This window comes from Ammospiza nelsoni, chromosome 3 (genome assembly GCF_027579445.1).
Source record: "Ammospiza nelsoni isolate bAmmNel1 chromosome 3, bAmmNel1.pri, whole genome shotgun sequence".
NCBI lineage: Eukaryota > Metazoa > Chordata > Aves > Passeriformes > Passerellidae > Ammospiza > Ammospiza nelsoni.
In genome coordinates this window covers 8168267-8191117 of record NC_080635.1, presented here as the reverse complement: position 1 = coordinate 8191117, position 22851 = coordinate 8168267, and the positions used below count along the sequence as shown (strand labels likewise).

The following is a 22851-nucleotide window of genomic DNA, read 5'->3' as shown; positions in this document are numbered from 1 at the left end:
GAGCAATTCTGTGTCCATTCAGTAAACAATGTTATGCAAATGTTAAATTACCACAGATTAAGAAGTTTGTGATACCTTTGTTTTTCGAACAATCACTTGGTTTTGTTTTGTTTCTTTGGTCTGGGGTTGTTTTTCTTTTATTTTCTTCCAACTTTTTTTGCATTCTTCCATTCTCCACTGCCTTTCCTACCAACACTGAGAATCACTCACACAATAGATACAGCCAGAGTCTGGCACATAATTAAGATGTTAAGAGGTAACTTCATCTGAGCACATAAGCCTGAGCACCTGCTTATGCAAGCAGGTGCCAGAATCAATAGCTCAGGCAGCTTGGAAGCTCATCCAAGGTTCTGATTTTAGACACTGCTCAGCAACCTTTCTGTGCTGGGGCCCTCCTGGAAGCACTTGCTTCCCTGAACTGGCATGTTCTTTCACCCACACTGCATTAATGAACACTCCCAAGCTCAGAACAGGACAGATCTGAGCACAGGACAGGCTGAGATATGAATTTAATTGTTCACATTCTCTTATGCTGATCTTTCAGAGGGCTCTGCTGCCTCTGCATTGTCCAGCACTCTTCTCCTGTTGCTCAGCTACTAAAATAATGAGAATTGGAGGTGGTTTTGGATGAAAATGGGCCATGGCTTGTTTTTTCAGCAGTAGAGCATTGCCTTCTCTCTTGTTGAACTCAATGAGAAAAACAGGTGATTTGACACAAACATCATTAGTTTCCACAGAACAATTCTTGAAGCTGTCATTATCAGTAGATTCATTTTGCTCCTATTATCAGCATGCTACTCTGCACCATGGAAAGGAGTCATTTGCAACCCATACATCTCCAAGGTATTCACATGCAGAAGTCCTGAAAACACACTGATTTCCCAGGGAGAACAACAACAACACCATTAACAATTTTCACCGGCGCATTTTTGAGATTCTGATTTCTGTTGTAATTCCCAATATCAAAAATCAAGGACACCAATTTTTGCAGAACACAACTAAAATGTGGTTTCAGTTGATGATCTCTGATCCATGCCTTTAAGGAAACAGAAAAACAGGAGATCAGAACAAGTTATCAGAAGATGACCACTACCAATTGTCATATAGTAAAGGATTTGCTTTCTCTTCAACTCCTCTCAGCACATTCTTATAAACCATCTGTAAAATGAGACTACAGACAAGAAGTAATTGAAAACTTACAAAGAACAAGAACAAGCCACCCAGACAAAACTGTCATGAGAAGATAGAAGAAGCTAGCAAAAGAAACTGAGAAGGACTTTGAAAGAGTCTGTAAACTTTTTTTTTTAGACCTATTTCTTTTTCTGAGACCAGTTTCAAAAAACAACCACCACTCTTGCCGAAACTCCGTGTGAGAGCAGAAGCTGTGCTGCATGCTCCAATATCAGCAGAACTTCAGAGAAAATTGTCAGTATTTATAAAGAAAACAAGGTTTAAAGAAGAAAAATATACAGGGTTTCCCATGCTGCCACTTCCATTTTTGCTTCTAAGACTTGTTACACACTGCAGACATGAGACTAAAGCTTCGGTCCAAAATCTTGCCTCCATTTTGTCAATCATTAATGTTCACCCTTAATACGGCTTCCCAACACATTCCTTCTAAAACTCAGTCTCAAAAAGCCAAAAGAACAGTATTGTTTGTGATCAGGTATTTCCAGCCAGCTGGATGAGCTCTTGTATGGATTTCACTGGATATCAGGTGGCATAAGGAAGTTTACCTGTTTCCCACAAAATTAATTTTCAGGTCACCATTCACTTTCCCAACCTGTTTCTTTCTCAAGTTGCAACAGGGGAGGTCTAGATTAGATATTAAAAAATATTTCTTCAGGGAGAGAGTAGTCTGGCACTGGGACAGGATGCCCAGAGAAATGGTGGAATAACCAGCCTTTGAAATGTTCAAATGATGTGTGGATGTGGTACTTGGGCACATGGTTTATTGGTGACACGGTAGCATAGTCCATTAATGGTTGGACTTGATGATCCTACAGGCCTTTTCCAACTTTAATTGATTATATTTTATGATATTTTTATTCCTAATTGACTTTGTTTTCATTGTATTAGGAATAAAAAGGTACATCCACAGCAGCATTCTGGTCTGCCACCAATAATAACAAAACATTCTCTTAAATAATAAAACAACAATTTTAAAAAGTGGCAGGACTCCTTACACCTTTGCCAAGAAAATACACCTTTATCAGACTTTAAGCCTTTAACAGGTTCAGGGCCTGTACAACTGCATAGACTTTAATTGCTCAGGAAGCCTGTCCTGCAAAGGAATATCTTCTATTTCCCATTATGAGGATGGAAGCCAGAAAGTTTTTGCTCTTTAGCTTATCTTTTTTTTCCCCCAGAATCTAATGCAACGCAGAGAAAATAAACCCATGGACAGACATAAGAAACTTGTAAGTTAAAAATAATTTATTTTTTCCAATTTTGGGCTTTGGTGAGTTGGGACCATATAAAATTTCAAGCTTTATCACAGTCTAATACAAACCTATTTCTTATTCCCACCCCCAGGAGCAAGGAGATTGCCAGGAGTCATTTATCAGCAGGGCTTTGAGGGATGCTCACCCTCTTGCCTATGAGCAGCAGCATATTCAGGGGAAAAGCACTTCCAGTTAAAGGAGAGCAGGGTCAAGACCAACAGCAAGGCTTTCCTCAAAGTTGTGTGGCATTTAATCATGTTATGCAGAAAGAAAAAGGAAAAAAATACAAAAAAAAAAAGCCAAGCACCTTCTCCAGTGTGCTTTTCAGCCTTTTTGGTGCAATCCTGGTGATGAAAATCTGCTGTAGGCTCAGCAAGGATATGAGCCAAGCTGTTTGGTGACTTTAATGGAGACATGATTTCAGTTGCATGGGTAATTGTGATAGCCCCATTATAGTAAAGTACTTAAACACACACTTTGCCTGAAATATATATAGGACTGATACATAAGTTAGGTTTTACTTAAGGACATTTCTCAATTACTTAGGTTCTTGGAAAAAAAGCCACCACCCGTACCAGGCCTGAAAATAACTTTCACAATGTTGTTAAAAGTGTCAGTATGTTGAAAATAAAATTAATGGACAATTTTAGAGCTTGAGGATATCTACAGAAAAATGCAATTGGAACATCTTTAAAATGGCTAGCTATATGCATTTCAGCTTCTATTGGAAACTTCTCTTGAAGTCTGAGTTCAAAGACTGTAGGTTATAAACAGCCATCATATTTTTTACTGATGTAATTATTCAAAGATGCCTCCTAGCTTAGCCTGAGCTTGCCATCATTGATTAAACTCTGGACACCAGTGAAAGACAGGTAAGAAGGTGGGAAAAACTGGTAGCTGGGGTTGTGGTCCTAATCTCATGCTTACATTCACAACTCTGTAGCTTTTAACTTGATGACATTGTAAATGGAGTGATTAATAGACCTCTGTTATTTGCAATGTACACATTTCACACTGCAGGTCAGGTAAACTAGACAACATAAATTAACCACCTTATAGGCAAGGTTACACCATTGGAGCATCTGGTCCTGAATCAATTTGTACTGTTGGCAGGAAGCCAGTACAAGTCTTCCTTTAAATTCAAGTTAAAAAAATTAATATTCAAATTTTTCACTTGACTTAACTCTTTATCACATTGAGTTTTTCTTAAACAGGTTCTCCAAATCCAAAGTGACACAAAATACCTCTAGGAGTCCTGTTTGTTTTTGCCTTTTCATAACCAGTACTCACCACGTGGTGCAATGGAGTTCTGCTTGGCACACTGGTAGGTTTTCAGGAAAGAAAACTGCAGGAAATGAGTTTATCAGTGCAGCAGATAAAGCAGTTTACCTTTTTTTGGCCTGCAAGGTCCTTTCATAGAAGTGGCACCCAGGAAATAATGCTCTACAGTTACACAAAATCATTTTTCTGAAGACTCTGAGGCATTAATTCTTTATCATACCTCACTGCAATGGGGTAGGAAGGGGAACAGGCCAAGGGAGAAGGACAAACAGAACAGTCACTGGCTTTGAAGTGAGATTCAGAGTTATTTATTGATCATCCCTCATTTCTGCCTCTGAAGCACCCCTGTGGGCATCAGAGCAGGACAACCACATGCACTTACCAGTCTTCCATTGAGTGCTGCAACCCAAACTCCAGTGACTCAGCTCACCACAGGATCCCAACCAGCACCAACTTCCACCTTCTGATCTGGGAAGCAGAAGCAAAGCCAAATGGCAGAGGGAAGCAGGAAGGGAACACACAGCCTTGTGGTCAGGAGGATGAAAAGTGCACAGAGGGCCCTGGAGAAGCGCAATAAAGGCACTGGGCAGAGCAGGGATCATGAGATCAGGTCCCTGTCAGTGACCAAGCACAGGCAGGTAATGCTCCAGTGCATGAAGGAGTCCAGGAATGTCCAGGACCCAGTGAAAAAAAACAGTTTGGGAATCAACAGCTTTGATCAGAATGCTTAGCTTCCCAATCAGAGGTATTAAAATACTTAAGTCAGTTAGAATCAGATAAAGTCAGACACATTCAAAGGTAATAAATGCTACCCTGCTAATAACAGGGCCTAGAAATTTTACCCTAACTTTTGCTTTCCCTGAAATTAATTAAAATTATAAAAATACTCTAAAAATTTAAATCATCCATCTTTTTATTTTCTTTTAAAATTGTAATTAAGATGCTTATTGTGTCAGGCTACGCTTAGTAATGGAACCCAGTTATCTTTATACATCAGCACAGAATCACAGAAGGGCCTGGCTTGGGAAGGACCTTAGAAATCCTCGAAGCCCTGCCACAGGCAGTGACACCTCCTTGGTGTTTCTCATCAGGTTTCTCACAGCCAGCCCCATCCAGCCTGGCCATGAACACCTCCAGTGAAGGGGCTGCTCACAGCTTCTCTGTGCAACTCACCACCCCTATAGCCAAGAATTCCTTCCCGATATCTAACAAAACCAGTTTAAGGCAATTCCCACTATTCCTGCAGGCCAGCAAATTCATCAGGCATGATTTTTCTTTAGTGAAGGCATACTGGCAGTCATCAATTACCACATAATTCACCATGAGCCTTGGCACAGTTTCCAAAAGGACCTGCTCCATAATCTTGCCAGGCACTGAGGGAAGACTGTCTGCTCTGTGGTTCCTTGGGGCTTCCTCTTTTCCCTTTTTAAAAATGAGGGTTATGTTTCCCCTTCTCCAGTCAGAGAGAGCTTCCCCCCAGTGCCATCACTTCTTAAATATGATGAATAGTGCCTTGGACACTTCCTTGGCCAGTTCCCTCAGGACCATGGATGTATCAAATGTGAAACACTGCTGTTCCTATCATTTAGGTCATGAAATAAAAATGCCACCAGTGTTGTTACTTTAGGTTTTAATCACAATTTTCAATGACATGAAATAGTTTGATTATCACAACCTACCAGTGGTTAGGGATGTCAACTCAGAAAAAAATGCTTCACACTCTGAACAAATGGCACACAAAACTTACCTTTCATTATGCATTTTAATAACTGGAAGTAATTCAATTCTGATTTTTATACAACCAATTATACATTAACATATACACATAATTCCAGTCACAGTGTATACATAGCTTTGAATCTGCAGCAATATAAAATTAGTTCTACCTGTATATATATGTGCAAGTCTGAATAAATCCTGAGTAATTTTAAAGTACTATTATTTAAATCCTGTAAATTTTAACTGATGCAAATAAACTTCAGTTTTTACAATTATTGTGAAGAAGCTATTTAAAAAACAATATATAGCACTTTGCATCAGCTTTATGCATAGCTATGAGCTCTGCACAGTGCAGAGTTTCCATTTCCAGTCTGAATGATTACGAAATCTGAAAAGATGCTGACCATGTTATTTGGTAACTATTGCTTCCTTTGCTTCTTTATTAATGGTGAATGATTTGTTCAGCCTCCAAATAATTAAGTGTGGAGGACTCTGACAGGGTTCAAATTATATTCTTCCTGCAGCACATATTTTTGTAAGCATTCAAGTTACCCAGGCCCTTTAATTCTTCTGAGAAAAACTATACAATTATACAGTCAATACTCAGTGTATCTAGAAGGGAAAGAAAATGAAACAAGAGTGGAGCATGATCATTACCTTAAACATGCTATAAAGAAACAAAAGAGGAGCTGTTCTTTAAGGAACAGCTTGGACAGAAACCAAAAGGCCTCTGGGAAACCCTCTGTCAGCATGACACACTGCCATGGTAAACACGAGATGCTCTCGAACAAATTATCTGAGAAAATGGGAAGGAAGCACTGCTGCCAAGAAGGGATCCAAACTCATTACCAGAGTCAGAATCTTTGTACACTATTAACAGAGCAACTTACACAAAAATGTCTGTACAGCCCATGGCAGGAGAATGCAGGCACTGCCTTGGGAGCTGCTAAAGGACACAGGTCAGCGTGGGGGCCTGGCTGTCTCCACTTGGGCAGTTTGGATGTTTCCAGGCATGGAGGAGACACAGGGTTTTTGATTTCCCTCATTCCTCTTGCACAAAAGTGAAGGCACCACTCCAACCATACTCCTCCAGCACAAGGATCCTGGCCCACAACTTAGCTGGTCCCATGGCTGCTGTAGTCAAAAACGCCTTTCCTGAAGAAGGGTGAGAATTCACAGATGGTGTATTTGGACAATGTCAGCCCCACTTTGTCAATGTTCAGTGGAGATGATGGAGATTTCAGCATTGCAGAGAAAAAGCTCCTGAGGTATTTCTGCGGAATGAAATATAAAATGTCATAAGGTTTACTTGATCAAATTTATTACAACCACTTTGGAAAATTAAATGAACAGCAAAAAAACCTAAAAATATTTCCATGGGATGTGAACAGTCCTTCCAATAACCATAAAACAGTCTACTGAAATGTCTGTATTAAGCTCTGGAAAAGCAGAAAAGAATTTATTTTCCACTTCCTTCTTATGCCCAGCTTGGCAACTCTTTCATCCTGTGGTTGCATGATGCTTCCTAGTCTATTCTGCAGTCACAGAATCATGACATGCTAATAGAATTGTCTAGCATTAGCAAACACAGCAGATGCAAACCTCAGATCCATGCTGCAGGATATTCACCACATAATACACAAAAGGACTTTAAAAATCTTCCCCTCATAAAGCTTCCACAATCCTTGCATTGATTGGGGTTTGTTTTGATGATGGCTATCTGCAGAGAGATTTGTTTTTCATTGAGTTGCCCTCAAAATTTCCTTCCTGTTTTTTTTTTTTTTTTAGGTCTTACTAATGAGAAGCACATGGGAGACAATTCCTTTCCTTCCCCTAAGTTAATATTCACCAACCACTGTGCAGATTACAGTCACATTTGTACATAGAGAAACTGGGGGATGTACACTAACACAGTTAGTTTTCACAAACCTGAAAAGGCTTCCATTATATGTGGGTTCATTTGGATGCAACTTTTCAGGCATGTGTGACTTCATAAATTTATTATAATTTTTGAACTTTTGAACAAAACACTGGGTAATAGGTTTGATCAAACAGATATTACAAATGCATCCAGTGTCACCCAAACACCTGCAAGGGAAATCTGGAGCTCAGGGATAAACTCCTTTACTGTACTACAGACTGACCACAGAAAGAGATAAATTTAAAATCATTCACTGGTCTTCCATGGGAAATAAATTTTCAAGCCAGAGAAGCACATTCTGCTCTGAAGAAACAACATTTAGTTATTTGAATGCAGAGCTTTGGGGTAAGGGAAGTGTTTTGTTCAGGAAACTGTCCTAATTATTCACTCATTTCTCAAGAATAATTCCCTCAAACTATAACAATCTGCTATCTTTTTAAGAAACCACCTGTTTCAATATTAAAGAAAGAAGAAGAACATACAAAAAATAGCAAACAAAAAAAGCACCCGAGACAAAAACTATTCTCTTGGCAGAAATGGTGAAACTTTCTATTTCATTCAGACCTGCCACAGGTTGTATTAATGTTCATGAAAAAAACTGATTACAAAAATGCCTTCAAGATGAACTGCAATAGTCTAAGAGGTAATTTAAAGTGAGAAAGAGAGAAATATTTTTCATAATTAGTTCTCAAAGGAGGGTTCTTTACAAAAAGTCCCAAAACAGTAATTCCTGCAGGATGAATATGGCAGAAAATGAAATGTAAAACATAGCATTCTGATAGTGTTTTAGCACTGTGCTGAAAAGTTACTGCAATAATTCTAGTTTATGACTACCAAAGGCTCAAAGGTACCAAAATATCTCACTGGACATGTCAAAAGACCTACTGCATTCACCTTGGTATGTATGGCCAGATAATTGACTGTCATGCCTTTTCTTTAAAGCCATTACTCATTGTTTTGGCATGATAGCTCTAATGGCAAAGTAAAAAATCCCTCTGCTCTAAGCACACACTTATGTGACACACAAGGAACAGCAGGTACATTTCTTTTCCACATCTGTGCTCCAGAGTTGAGTGAATACCACAGATTCCTTGAACACAAAAAAGATCCTTGGGAAAATGGCAACAAGCAGGCACGAACAGCTAATGATGGAATTAATTTTGTATGAAGGTTTCCTGCCATATGGCTTGACATTATGTGCTCTTCAACAACCACCTCTGAACAAATTAGCCATCTTATAAAACCCAGATCTGCATTTACCCTGGTATGTTAATACAGCCCAGAGCTGCTGTGCCCTTGCCACAAAGAAGCTGTTCCTTCATTGAAACACAGGCTGCTGTGCCCAAAGATGCTGGCTGGGAGTGCTCCCCCGCAGTGAGGGAACAGTGACTGATGGCACAAGTGCTCACATCACAAACAGTGATCAGAGTTGTGGCAGGGCACTGCAGGGGAAGGCTGCTCTGTCCTGTCAGCTGCAATGGACAGCAAAGTGGAAAAAGTGACAGGAGAAAAAGAACAGTGATCCTTGCAATGTATGGAAAGATGCTTCCCAAAGTCAGATGGGACAAGGAGAGGATGAGAGTCACAGCAAGCTGGGAGAGGGGCAGGAGCACATCAACACCAAGTGCCAGAAAAGATGAAAAGTTCCCTAGAGATCCAGAAGAGAATCAGTATGGACTTCATTGCACCCAGGAGGCCACTGCAAGCAGCTGGAGTAGGAGCAAGGCTGGATGAAAGGATCTCCTCTCCAGCACTCAGTGGACAGGAGGAGAGCTGTTTCCATATCTTTTGTATTAAAATCCAAATCCATTTTTGCCTATTTTCAGAACTCTTTTGATGTGTCCTTGAAAAAAAATTCTTAGAAGAGACTCAGGATACCTTCAGAGGTCCAACTTTTATACATATTAATTATGTGATTTCCTTCTGATAGTAACATTGTTCCTGGCATGCAAATCACTGTTTAATAGCTACTAGGTTTGTATGATTATCTGGGAAAGAAAGAACTAGTTAACTGCCAAAATATTCCAACATGCTTGGTTTTATTGCTCATTTTTGTTTGTTAGACTCTGGCCAATTGTTCTGGATTATTTAGTCTGGTAATCAATGTTCTTCCAAATGCACTTTGGAGTTTCATTTCAGTAATAGCATTTGACCTGCTATGCTGGAAAATATCCTAATGATACATTTGTAAACAGCTTGGTGTGAGGGCACAAGACCCTGGCACTGTAACAGAGTTACAAAAATGGGCAACTCATACATTGATCACGGTTGTTCTGGCTAAACACACAATCTCAGCAACACCAGCTCAGAGAACAGAAATACTCTGCATGTACAAAACAAGGATAGAAAGCTGCCACTGTCATATTTTCTGAAAAATCCCTTCACCAGGATTTCTTCTCCTGGGAAGCTAAGAAGCCTCAGATAAAAATGAAAACAGTAATTATCTTATTGCTTCTCCTGTGTTTTGCTGCTTTGGAATGTGGTTGGAGATTGTTTATCCAACAGGTGGGTGTTTGATTGGTTTCATGTGAATTGTTTCAACTTAATGACCAATCCCCATCCAGCTGTGTTGGCACTCTGGAAGCAGTCATGAGTTTTCATGATCATTCTTTGTAACCTTCTGTCTGTATCCTTTCTCTATTCTTTAGTATAATTTTAGTATAGATATGATATGATATATAATATGATATGATATGATATGATATGATATGATATGATATGATATGATATGATATGATATGATATGATATGATATGATATATGAGCCTCCTAAGAACATGGAGTCAGATTCTCAATTCCTCCTTTGTCCTTTGAACATACCACAGAAAGACAGGTTAAAAACTCATCCAAAATAGGAAAAGCAGTGGTGCTTGCCCTCTCTGAAGGCAATACAACCTTCAAGCCCTCTAAGTTAAAATTTATGACAGCTGTACCTGCAAATTTTAACTCTGCAAATGAAACTAAGCTGAAGAAAGTGGTATAAGGCCCAAATGCTTTTCTTTCTTTACCTAGTCTGAGTAATTTCCCCTCCCTTTTAATTATGTGAATAGCAAAATGGAAAGCATTTAAAAAGCTTATTAAAAATCATTTTAATAGGGTTCACCTTTTTAGCAATAGGCCAGTGCTCATCTTGTGCTCAATTCATCAGCACAACAAAGTCATTCTAATCATTTCTGCACTACTTTGTGATGCGGGGACTTCCCAATTTTATACATTTTAATGTAAAGCCATAACTTAATTTAAAGTTATTAAAGGTACTACAATCAAAAAGCTTTCTGAAATGTGAAAGTCTTCTTATCATCCTTTCAATTGTGGCATATTAGAGAGGAATTCAGTTCAGTGACATTGTTCTCCTAATCCACTGCTAACAGTGATAGCCTCAGAGACCAATAGCAGAGCTTAGCAAGAATTGGATTTTTTCATTAAAATTTGGTGTGCTTAAAAACTCATCAACTCTGGTACTTTCAGAAAGTAAAAACACTTCAAGCTTTTGCTTTCATACTGCTATTTCTAGCAATTTCAAAAAAAAAAAAAAAAAAGTCAGTGCTTAAAATACTTTAGAAGATAATTTTAAAACCGGCATTAGAATTACCACCTGCTGATACATGCCAGAGCTGAAAGCACTAGAAAGTTTAAGAAGATAAATCTTACAAAGTTTTGGAGATTTTTTAGACAACAGCTCCTTTTCTGTGAAACAATACCACCCTTTCAAGACTTACACGTCAATTGGACAGTCAAAAGCTTTAGCACAAGGTCACAGAAGATCACTGGTGACAGAGGAAGGACTTTCCCATCTAATTTCTAACACAGGCTCCTCTCTCCCTTTAATTTAGATGCTGGTTCCTCCCTGCACCAATCACATAATTATTCTGTTGACTAGTGTTAAGTGTTGCAGGCTTTAAATCAGATCTTGATTTGAATTATCCATAGAGCAAAGCATATACAGGTATCACAGTTCTTTCTACAGGATACAAGTCTGATTACCAAAAAACCCCCAAAGCCAGACTGAAGCACATTCCCTCAGCCTAAAAAAACACATTATGTTGTAATTGGGGATTTGCACAGTCAGCTCTTCCCAAGAAAGACTCTACCCCAAAGCAAGCAGACAGGCAGGTGATTTGCTTCCAATCTGTGATCACAAAAACAAGGATCTGTTTAAAAGACAAGGCATGCTAAGGGAGCCTCCACGTAGTTTCAAGCCTATTTCTGGATTTATTAAATTTGAGCAAGCAGGGAATGAATTTGCAGATAGCAAGACTATAGAATATGAGGTACCATTGCTTTGGAGGACAGCAATCCAAAATACAGCAACCCAAAATTATGGATTTGGAGGACAGCAATCCAAAATTATGTACCAGATTACAACTAATACCTTCACCTCCACCAATTCCAGATTCAGATCAATTCTCCACTCACCAGATATAACTTACTCAGAAACAGTTTGGTCTTTTGTGGGCTTTTTCTTTTTTTCTAATAAAGAAAACATGAAGCTTCATTTTTTTTCCCAACACCTTGACATATATTGCAAGATATTATAAAAGAGATTTGAGTAAAGGAGGTGAGTAGAACAGCATGTGATGATATTCAATATCACAAGTGATATTTCAGGCCCCTCAGGAAGTACCTGATGTCACCTGTGGATCTGAACACATTTATCTCCTGCACATATCCTCAGGTCATTCCGTGCAGCTGTGATTTCAGAGCAATGGGGAAAAGACTTACTGCCTGGGAGACTACCTGGTGCCTGAAGGATCTTATTTCTGTGCAAAAACTTGGAGAGAAAATGTTGGTAATTATGATGGGATCACCTGGCCCATCATCTTCTGCTGAAAGACCCAGATGGCTGGGCTGTCCTTACAAAAAACCCTGTGAATTTAGACACTGTCAAAGCTCTGCAAGGGTTCCTTGAGGAGCCAGATTTGACAACTGCCTCCAGAATGTGACTGTCCCTGGTGCCAGAGACCTTGCTCAAGTTGTAGACAATTTGTGTGTGCACTTTTTAGGAGAACGAAGACAGAACCACATGTCTGAAAATGGCAAATCACCACTGCAATAGTCACATTGATACTGGCTAGTTTTTTGCCTTTTTTCTTTTATATATTCTCTGTACTTTTACACATTTATTTGTAGCTTTGTAGCCTATTATTGCATTCACAGCTGGTTTTCCCAGTACTCTTCCCTGCCCTAACAGGCAGGAAGTAAAAACACTTTCCAAAGCCTCTATCCTCTCTTGGTTCTTGGGACATATTTTTCATAAACTAGTTCACTTTATATCTAAGGGGGGAGGATTTAGAAGGGGCTTTAACTGGGGGGAATTGCATCAGCACTTAGTTAACACCAGAGATTCCACTAACTGAGCTGGCCCTGCCCAATCCAAACCCCTGAACAGCAGACAAAGTCCCTGTTGTGCTTATGAAATCATGTTAGGAAAGACTGTTTGGATTCAGTCTGCCTTGAGCAAGCCTATCCATGGGATTGTTTTTGCTCAAGGACCTGGTTACACTTGGTGGGTTAAGCAGAGGGTTGGGGAAACATGTTGTGCACCTCAGGGGGATTTGACTGTAGGTGAGAACAGCCTGGAAGGCTGGAATGCACCACTGGCTGCTGAATGTCACTGCCACCGCATATTTTAATTACCATGGACATTTAATTACCAGTCATATCAGTCATGGACCAAATGAACTCTGTCCATATCTGGGGCGATGGTCAGTGACCACTGAAATTATATTTGTATATAGTTATATGTAGATATGTATAGATATGTGTGTAGGTATGTTTACAGTTGAAATGTATTAATTTGGGCATTAATCAGACAATATGGGATAAGGGATGGAATGTCCTGGGGTAATCCATAATGTTATTGTATTCCATATCTATCTGTGCCCCCCAATATTGTTACTGTATCATAAGAATACCAAAATGAGAACCTTGTGTGTGGAGGGGTCATTATCATGGGTGCTTTTAAATCTGGCACTCTCAGGCAGCTTCCAGCTTTTTGTGCCATGGGATATTTGCTTTGTGAGTTATCTGGTCTTTGTTTAGGCAATGGCTTTTCTTTCCTTTTTGGGTTCTCTTTTCATTTTTTTCCTCAGCTCAGAAAGTTAGGAGTTTTGAGGTGCATTGGGGTGAATTCCATAGGCACCCTCCATACAACACTCCTTTGGGCATGTTTAGAGGTACCTAAATTACTTTGGAATTAAGCAGGTAAGAATCAAGCTTCTTTAAGCAGCTAAATTGCACTAAAAAATACTGGGACTTAAAATTTTAGCCTCTTGGGAAAGTCTTTCTATGTTTTTCATGCACAGCATGATGCAGGTGCCTTGAATCAGAGTTAGTTTTCTCCAGAGTTGTACAGGTAAAGCAGATTTCACCTCTACATCTCCAGAAGTGCTTGAGTGAAACTAAAATTTAATTTTACCCAAGGTGGTACTGAAATTTACTCAAATTCATATACCTTTTTGAATTTTCTTAATGTGCAAGCATTCTGAGAGATGCCAGTTATGATTCCAGGTGAAACTGCTCTCTCAGGCTTTCAAAACCCAAACTATTCATTATAGCTGTTTGGAACATTTTTCTGTGCAAGTCTAATGGCATGAGCACATTATGCTGAATTACTATTATGCCACATCAATTGAATCAACTTCTTAAGTCAGTCTACATCCCAAATTACAATCTTATTCTGCCTGTAATTTGTTAAAAATCCACAGGACTTCTTATTTCTTACAATGTCTGCATGGTAAAAGCTTACATTTATTGGCTTTAGGCAGCTCTAATGAAAACTGAATTGCAGGCTGGCAGGGAAGCAAATAAAAAGGCAGCAAGGGCTATGATTTACAGGTGGTCTATCAGTGTGAGACTTCTTTGGAAAGTGAATGACCATTCTGAAAAGGATCAAAACAGACCTGTCTAGTGAAGGAAGAGCACAAGTCAGAACAAGTCCTGTCAAAATTTATTTAGAAAGAACAACAGGACTGAATTCAGCATGCATCCCTGGGCCAGCAGTGTGTGACAGTGTGTCATCTGCTGGAATGGGCAAACACCTACCAAACAACCTGACATGCATCTCCCTCTGCTTCCTCTGGTGAAATGCCAGGCTGGAGAATGACTGATACTCTTGCTTTGGAAAGGGGTAGTACCAGATTCAACCCAGTGTCCCTGGCTGGTCACTCCTTTTATTCATCTGCCCACATCTGCATGTGCAGAGCCATTAATGGAGATTGTGATGAAGGTACACAACTTCAAAACTTGGTTTGTAGAAGCACGTTGGGAAATTTAGTCCATTCTGACAACAAAACTCATTAGGATATGGAGCTAAACTGGAGCTCAAACTACATGCTGCCCCACTTTCCAAACTCACTTAATCATAATAAACATACCTCCTTATTTTCTGATACTCTGAAATATCTAAAAAGGAAAGGGAAAAATAAAAAGGCCTTTAAATTGCAAATCCTATTTAATTAATTAAATTATGGAGATAAATATTTGATCCCAAAAGATAATTTTTGAGGTAGGGACCTGAAGCTATACACCTAAAGAAAGAAACACTGAAAATTCTTCTAAAGAGGGAAGATGTATATTATGCCAAGTTACCTCTAGTAAGCTCTGCAGAGCAAGGCTTCAGACTGATTTTGAATGAAGCCCAGAGTTTGAGCAAATGAGTCCACACTCTCCATTCCTTTTGCATTCAGTAGCCTGTCAAACCAGAGCTTAAAATTAACTTATCCAGAAAATAACCTCAGGCTATTGTTCCTTCTAAATGACCATCTTTATCATGTGTTTTGATTACAAGAATAATGTCTTGCATTGTTGTGGGCTAGCTGAAGGTCTACAGTATTTAATCAAAGTAACATTTTATTGGTATGGGATCAACAGCTGACCTATGCAAAGCTCTGCTTCTTTGTATCTAGTGACTGCAACCAATAAGTACAATTTATTTTATTTATGCATTTTGCAACCCAACAAGGTCTCACACAAGAAGCAGAGCCACTCAAAAATAAGATTAAATGCTTTGCTGCTGAGAACTGCAGCAACTCCTCTTTGAGGGTTGATGCTTCAAAACCAGAAAAGCCACGTGCCTTGGGTGCCCCAATGCTGTGGTGACAGATGGGAACCTGACATGTGAACTTGCCCTCAGATGGCTAAATGCAAAGTCTGTCTGCCAGCAAAACTTCAGTGCTGCTGCTGAAAAGCTGTTATTTTTGTTCTTACATTGTGCAGTGGTTTCTAGAGGATTTGAAAGGCACCTGGTGCAGACTGACTATACCTAAATTAGAAAATGATCTATGGCATGGATTTTATGTAACTGATATTCACAATGAGGCCCAGCCACACACAGCTCTTCTCTTGTCTTTGTGGATGCATCTGTGCTCTTTCCTTCCCTGATCCCACTGCATCCCTATTCCTCTAGTGGGAAATTAAAGCCATCACTCCAAGATATTGCATTCTGTAGCTCAGACTATGGGCATGAAACAATCCTCTCTAGGATATCAAACACCAGCATTTGCAGTGGTTTGCTTTTGCACCACCAGTGCTGCTGGTGTGCATTTATATCTTGGAAAAAAGAGAAGAGTTTCCTTTTATTTTCCAGTAAATATCAAGTTGTATTTTGAATGTGTTCTGAAGTCCATCTCACCTAGACTCTGCTAAGAACAGCAATCACCACCACACTGTCACAGGCAAACATTCATTCTGTAAGAGCCAGGCTGGTGAGCAGCTGCATAAAGCTCCTTTTAGAAAACTTTGGCATTAGGGATGTTGCAAGCTGATGCCTGTGTCTAATAATTTTCTTTTAGTAATCAATTTGAACAAACATCTATAGAGTAGCTTAGTGACTAGTGTCATTCAGGGAAAAAAATCAAACAGAAATGGTAATTCAAACCCCACTTGATAGGGTTTTTGCAATACAGACATCAATTCACCTGCAACTAGCACAGGTTCTCTCAATTAAATACATTTAGGAATGGGGCACTGATACAAAGCCTTGTGGGGAGCACTAATGAAGTTCATACTGAATGTTCAGGTGATGAATAATCTAAAATCACAGTAAAATGTTTCTGTTCTCATGACTTCAAGGAAAACATCAATGTCTGAGGCAGATTCAAACATTCTGTTTGCTCAAATTTGTTGACAAATATTATGAGGTTTTTTTCCTTCTCAGACATTTCTATTGCTGGCTTCCACCAAGGTATTAATTAAAATACTAATAAGACACTTAAATAACAAGAATCAATCCAAGTTCAAGAAAATGGTGCTATTTCCATTATTTCATTTTTTCCTTAAGAACCAGATTCCTGGAGCCATCTCAGCATAATGTTACTTTTAAAGGGGAAACATGACACAGCTAAACTTACAGCCTTATTTTAAACAAAGCCTAGAAATCATCACCTCCAAAGGAACTCAAGTGAAAATACAAACTAAAAACTAAACAAAGGATTTGACTTCTAAGTTAATCTAATTTTGGAAGGTTAATTTTGGCTGAAGGTAACAGCAATATTTCAGCCAGTTCAGTGTCTACAATACTTTCCCCAGACAGTTTTCCAGATTGGACAGCAAAATTGAATTATGCAGCTCATTCAAGATTTATTTCTGCCTCCTGCATTAACACCTATCATTGAAATCCTCACTGGCAGACATCAGGAAGTGAGGAGGACAATTATATTATTAATTTTAAATAAATTGAGCATGTCTATCTTTTAAAGAGGTTCAAAGTGCCAAGAAAAAAGAAGAGCAGAGGCAATGCCAGGAAGATGTATATGCTTCTACAGAACTCAACAGAGGCTCACATTACCACACTGTTAACAGAATGACTTTTATTCCCTGAGCTCTGTAAGTGCAGCAAAAGACAACACATTACTCCTACTGACTGCTGAGCTTTATTTCCAGATCACAGATCAGAGGATATTCTGAACTGGAAGTGACCCACAAGGATCAAGTCCAGCTCTTCATGGAATGGCCAGTCTGGGGATGGATGCCACAACCTTGGTGTTACCAGCACCACACTCTAACCAACTGCTGATCCCTAAAAACCCACCAGAGATTCTGCTTGTTTCTCCTTTTGCTGTCTGCAAACCAACCTGGGGAAATGCAGCCTTGAGAACAGGGAACAGAGACAAGGAGACAGTCTGAGGCTTGGGAGAGTTTTGTTTTCCTTTAAGCAACAACCTGTTTGGATTTTGTTGGCATAAAAGTTGCTTTTTGCTAAACACACTGGTAACAGCAGGGGCAAGAAGGAAAGTCCATGAATGCAAGGCTTCTGACCAAAGAGTCAAGAAACACAGCTTAATCTGCTATGTCAGCTTATCCTGCCCAGCTTCTCTGGCTGCACAATGGGAAAACAGGCCTAAAAATAATCTTCATTACTACAGAAAAGCATGAGTCTAAGAGAAGAAGAAAAAAGAATAGTCAGGGGAATTGTCTGATACAGAAACACAGTATCCATAGAAGCTGGGATTTCAGGAAAATTTCTTTTAAGTGTCATCCACAGACCTAGCAACTTGTCAGAACGCAGGACATTTCTCTGGTTGTCCTGGATGGCTCGAGCCCCTGCCTGGGGGCTCAGAGACCTTGGCAAAGAGCCCAAGACACCAGTGACTTTGATTTTGACCCATGGAGCAAATTACCACCTCTATATGAAGAATTACAAGTCAAGAGAGTTTAAGTAGAATAATAGTTAGTTTGTCAAAGGGTGAAAAGTAAATTTTTGAGGTTTTAGAATGGGGGCTCAAGGTCCCAAGACAGAAGAATCTGGGGGTGCTGTGTCCTTCTTCTTTCTTTTTCCTAGCCTCCATCTTCTAGGTGATGTTGGCACTTTTAGATTGGTTTAAAGTAGAAACTCACTGTCTAACATAGGTGATAGGTATTGGGAAGTTATTGTAAATAGTGTACACGTAGCTTTTAATATAAAAGGCAGTCAGTGTACCTCTGTCTGACCTGCTGAACAGACCTCAGCAGGCCACAGAAAGAATGTTATAGATAAGAAACAATAAACAACCTTGAAAATTACAACCAAAGAATCCTGACTCCTCCTTTGACTACCAGGCTAAGAAAGAAAAGCTAGTACGTATCTCAAAGTCATTCTGACCAGCAAAGATCCCAAGAGCAATTCACCAAGGAACTAAAGATACTTTGCAGTTAAAACAGGAATAGATACATTCACTGACTCTTGTGGCAAGTATTTCCTTTACAAAGCTTTTCCTTAAAAAAATACGAAAAAATGAATATGCATCATCTGAATTCACTTTAAAAAAGGATCCTATACTCTTACCTACTAATTTCTATTTGCAAGAAAGGGTAGATACAAAATAACTTCTGCTCATTAACTTTACTCAGAAGAATTCTTGGCTATGTCACTTAAGGCAAATTTAAACAACCAAGGTTGGCTCTAAAGTGAAATTACAGTCTTTAAACTGCAAAACAATAAATTTAGAATTTTGCCCTGCAACAGGTCCCTGATGAAGAGCTAAATTAATAGATTGCAATAGGGTATTTTGGGTAGATAATTTTAAATACTATGTAGATGTTTTCTCTTAAGATGTATAGGTAAAAACTTGCACATTATTTTCCAAAGCTCTATGGTAATGTCAAATACAGTTCAAAAGACTTGATATTATACCAACAAACACCAAAGCAAAAGTGTTTACAGTGCAACTACATATCATGCTGGAGATCAAAGCTGAGTTCTCAGGTTCATCTCACACAAAAATACTTCATGTAATGTGCTTTCCTACAAACAAGGCAACGTGAAGCTTTCAGTTAGTTAGCATGTGTACCAGCTAGGAAATATAAAAGAACTTAATGTTATACACAAACCTTGAGCTTACTTAAAAATCACAATCCTTATAATTTAGGGCTCTCTGGATTCTTTTACTCCAAGTGATTTCACGTCCATTATGATTAAATAGGCCCACTTCTAAACCCAGGCTGAAATATGGTAGCACTACATCTCAATCTTCAAACAAAACAAACCCCACAACAGCCAGTCCCCCTGATTCTAGTTGTCTAGAAAGGTACCAAAAACCCACTGCTCTTCTCAGTACTTCTATTGTGGCAAGAATCCTAGAGATGATATGTAGGAAAAACTAAATTCTTCCTAAACTGTCTTGCAAAGGGAGAAATCTGATTAGGCACAAGGAACTGCAGTTGCTAAGAGATGACCTGTGGGAAGCACTGAACTACCCAAAGCTATTTCAATGAAAGAAGTTCAGAAAAAATGATATGGAGTTCCAGCCTATTTAAGATTCATGAATACCTAATGTAAAAAATGTGTAAAGAAGAGCAGAGCAATTTCTTTATCACCACCACTAGGATGACTGCTCTACTAATAATCTTACATCAAAAAATATTTGCTCAGAACACTTACTAGACTGGTATTTCAGGCTATCATTTATTTTCAGTCAATAAAATTAGCTCAATAAAATTGGTCTGCTAGCTGTACTTTGCTTTTTCTAAAAATGCTGAATTAGCCATTAGCTCTTGACTAAGCAAGTGGAACAACCAAACAAGCTTTCATATCCTCCTACAGCTGTACCAACACATGAGCTGTGAAGCTGGAAACAGATTGCAAAGGGTTTTCAGCAAATCAAGGAACAGGATCAGGTGTGAAAGTCAACTGAATACAAGCCATGATTCTACTTGATACCAAGGTCTAACACTCTCACTTTCCACCTGCCCAAATTCCCAAAAGCCAAGGATCCAAGTTCCACACAAAGACAATCCCTCCAGTTTAATTTACCACTCCCCAGTTACCCCCTGATGCACACTCAGGGCTCACACCAGACTGAAGGCCACAAGGCATGAACAGCCAGTATTTTGAAACAGAGCTGGTGCCTGGGCCATCTGCCACTATTGTGGCATGACTGCCACTTTCACAGCACAACTCAAGACATTCTTTGAGCCTTCAAAGCATTACATGACTTTGGAAACCATCCCTGCTTAGGTGGTTTCTCTCACTCTTCACCAAGGAGGCTGCAGCTGAGCGAGCTCTCTGGCCATGGGCAAAGCCAGAGCGAACCATTGCAAAATATACAGTGAAAAGAAAACACTGTGATTAGAGATCTAGACATCAGGAGGTTTTGATCAGCCTGTTGCATTCAATTCCTCATGGCAAGGATAGTAACATTTGCTTGGCTCCTCATCCTCTTTATCTGGCTTGCCCTGAGCCACAGGGGATTTTCAGTTCTTCACCACTGTGACTACTCAGTGGAATGGCCAAGGGGCACACAGCAAAACATATTCATGTGAACAGTTGCCATCTATTCTTATGCTTGCAAAATATATACGTAATAAAGTTTTAAAACCTAATTTAGTTAAAATAGATACAATATAATTTTAAACTAAAACCTGGCTATAAAGTGTCACAGTCATATTTTCTGAAAAATCCTCTTGCCCAGGATGCTTCTCCTGGGAAGCAGGGAAGCCTCTGAGAAAAAGGAAAACAATATTCTCTCATTTGCTTCTCTTGTGTTTTGCTGCTTTGGAATGTGTTTGGAGATTGTTTCATTGGTTTCTGGTGTCAATTGTTTTGACTCTTTGGTCAATCAGGGCGAAGCTGTGTCAGGGCTCTGGAAAGAGTCACGAGTTTTCATTATTATCTTTTAGCCTTCTGTAAGTATTAAATATCCTTTCTGTATTCTTCAGTATAGTTTAGTATAGTATTCTTTTATATAATATAGTATCTTAAAATAATAAATTAGCCTTCCAAGAACATGGAGTCAGACTCATCATTCCTTCCTCCATCTGGGGAACCCCACAAATACAAGAGTACTACATGGCCGTGATCAAAGCATTGCTATACACAGCAGTTTTACCATTAAAATCATTACAATAAAATCTCTTAGCAAACCAATGAAAGGTCAGAAAGATTAAGAGATTAATTTTTTACTGGCAAAAAAGATGCAAATTGAGTACTAGACTGGAATATGGGCATGCCTTTATGGTATGTATTGAGGATGTGAAAGAAAAAAAAATTCATTTTGTGCTTCATGTCAGACAGCCTGACATCAGAGGTCAGGGGGAGGATGTTTTCAAAGAAAAGGTGAAGTCCTTTTCTTTGTAGAAAAAATTCAAACCACCTAAGAAAAGATCCCAGTTGTAAGCAATCTACTTTTATATTAATTTCTCTAAAGCTCTACCTAATGCTATTTTAGCTCCACAAAGAATATAATTCTTAATGACTTCCATGATCAAGTAATCCCCATGTTTCTGCAATATCGTTACAGGGTGTACAGCTTAGTCTTTGATAATGCCTCTTCCCCAAAACCCCATCTCCTTCCCCTGGGCTGCAGTAAAACATGCATTAACATAGAAATAAAAAGACCTAATGTGTTTAAAATCATGCTATCCACACAGCACTGTAGAACTACCAAAATAACTCAAACCCTCCAACTCAATAACCTTGTCCACAATAAAATCAATTTTTTTTTAATTCATTGAAAGAAAAAGAATACATTCACAAAGCTGGGTTACAAAATAAAACTCAAAGATGCCTAGATTGCTTTAGTTCTGTCATGAGATATTTGGATATTTGGATATACTATAATAAAATGGTAAATCTCCAACTAACAGACTGCATTTAAAATAGCAGCAATTTTTTTTTAATCTTGTCTTGCACAGACACCAGCTGTCTACAGTGAACACTTACCTCACCCACCACCTTTCCCCCTTAAATAAATCTATCTCCTATGAACATCTCTAAGAGTTCCTTTTTTTTTTCTAGATTAGGAGTAATTTATTTTTTAAGAGATGTTTCCTTACTTTGCAATGTACTGCTGCCATCTCCTGTGTTAAACGAGGCAGCAAGTAACTTGATACTCACAAACAGGCTATTTAGTGTTGATCATGTGGGAATGGCTTCTGTTGGTGCAGCAGGGAGTACTCCTCCCAAACACACAGCAGAAGCCTGTAAAAAATTGGTATTACCTCTAAGTGACACCTTCGTTCTGCAATCACTCGCTCATCCTTGTTCCCAAAGAGCTTCTTTGGAGGGAATTCTAAAGTGGCAACCTGGAAGACATTAAAGGATGAATCAGCATCACAAGTGACAAGCTCAAATGAGAAAATTCTGTTTAAAAAGCAACTAGGAAGAAGAAGAAACTGCCAAATATTCATGAGCTACACTGCCACTACAGTACATGAAACAACATGAGCGCACACACCGCTGCTCTCAAGGTGAAGAAAAAAGAGAAGTTTATTTTCTTACTCTAACATTTATAGTTTTCTCAAAGTGACAGTGATTGGAGGGTGAAAGTGCCACATCTCCAATGACACTGGACAAACTAACAGTCCATTAAATTTCTCTTCTCCCATAAAAGAATGCAAAACAATAAGTGATTTACAGAAAGTGTGTGAGAAAGTTTGCTACAAGAATGTAAACATCAGAAGGCTTAGAAAATCTTAAAATATCAAAGCAACACTACACTACAAGTTATTAGTAAATATCACATTCTACATTTCTACTGAGGTTATTGTGATCTGCTCTGTAGTAGTGCT

The 22851-nt window shown here is 38.9% G+C and overlaps 1 protein-coding gene across 1 annotated transcript in view; it reads right to left on the bottom strand.

Moving 5' to 3' along the window:
* Window positions 1-5338: 5338 nt before the first annotated feature.
* KIF16B (kinesin family member 16B) overlaps window positions 5339-22851 on the bottom strand; it is a 141164-nt gene continuing 123651 nt past the window's right edge. The window contains exons 25-26 of the mRNA XM_059469025.1: window positions 22282-22365; window positions 5339-6718 (exon numbers count right to left, since the gene is read on the bottom strand). Of these exons, the coding sequence (XP_059325008.1) occupies window positions 6560-6718; window positions 22282-22365 (243 nt within the window). The 3' untranslated portion in view covers window positions 5339-6559. The remainder of the gene's footprint in view (window positions 6719-22281; window positions 22366-22851) is intronic.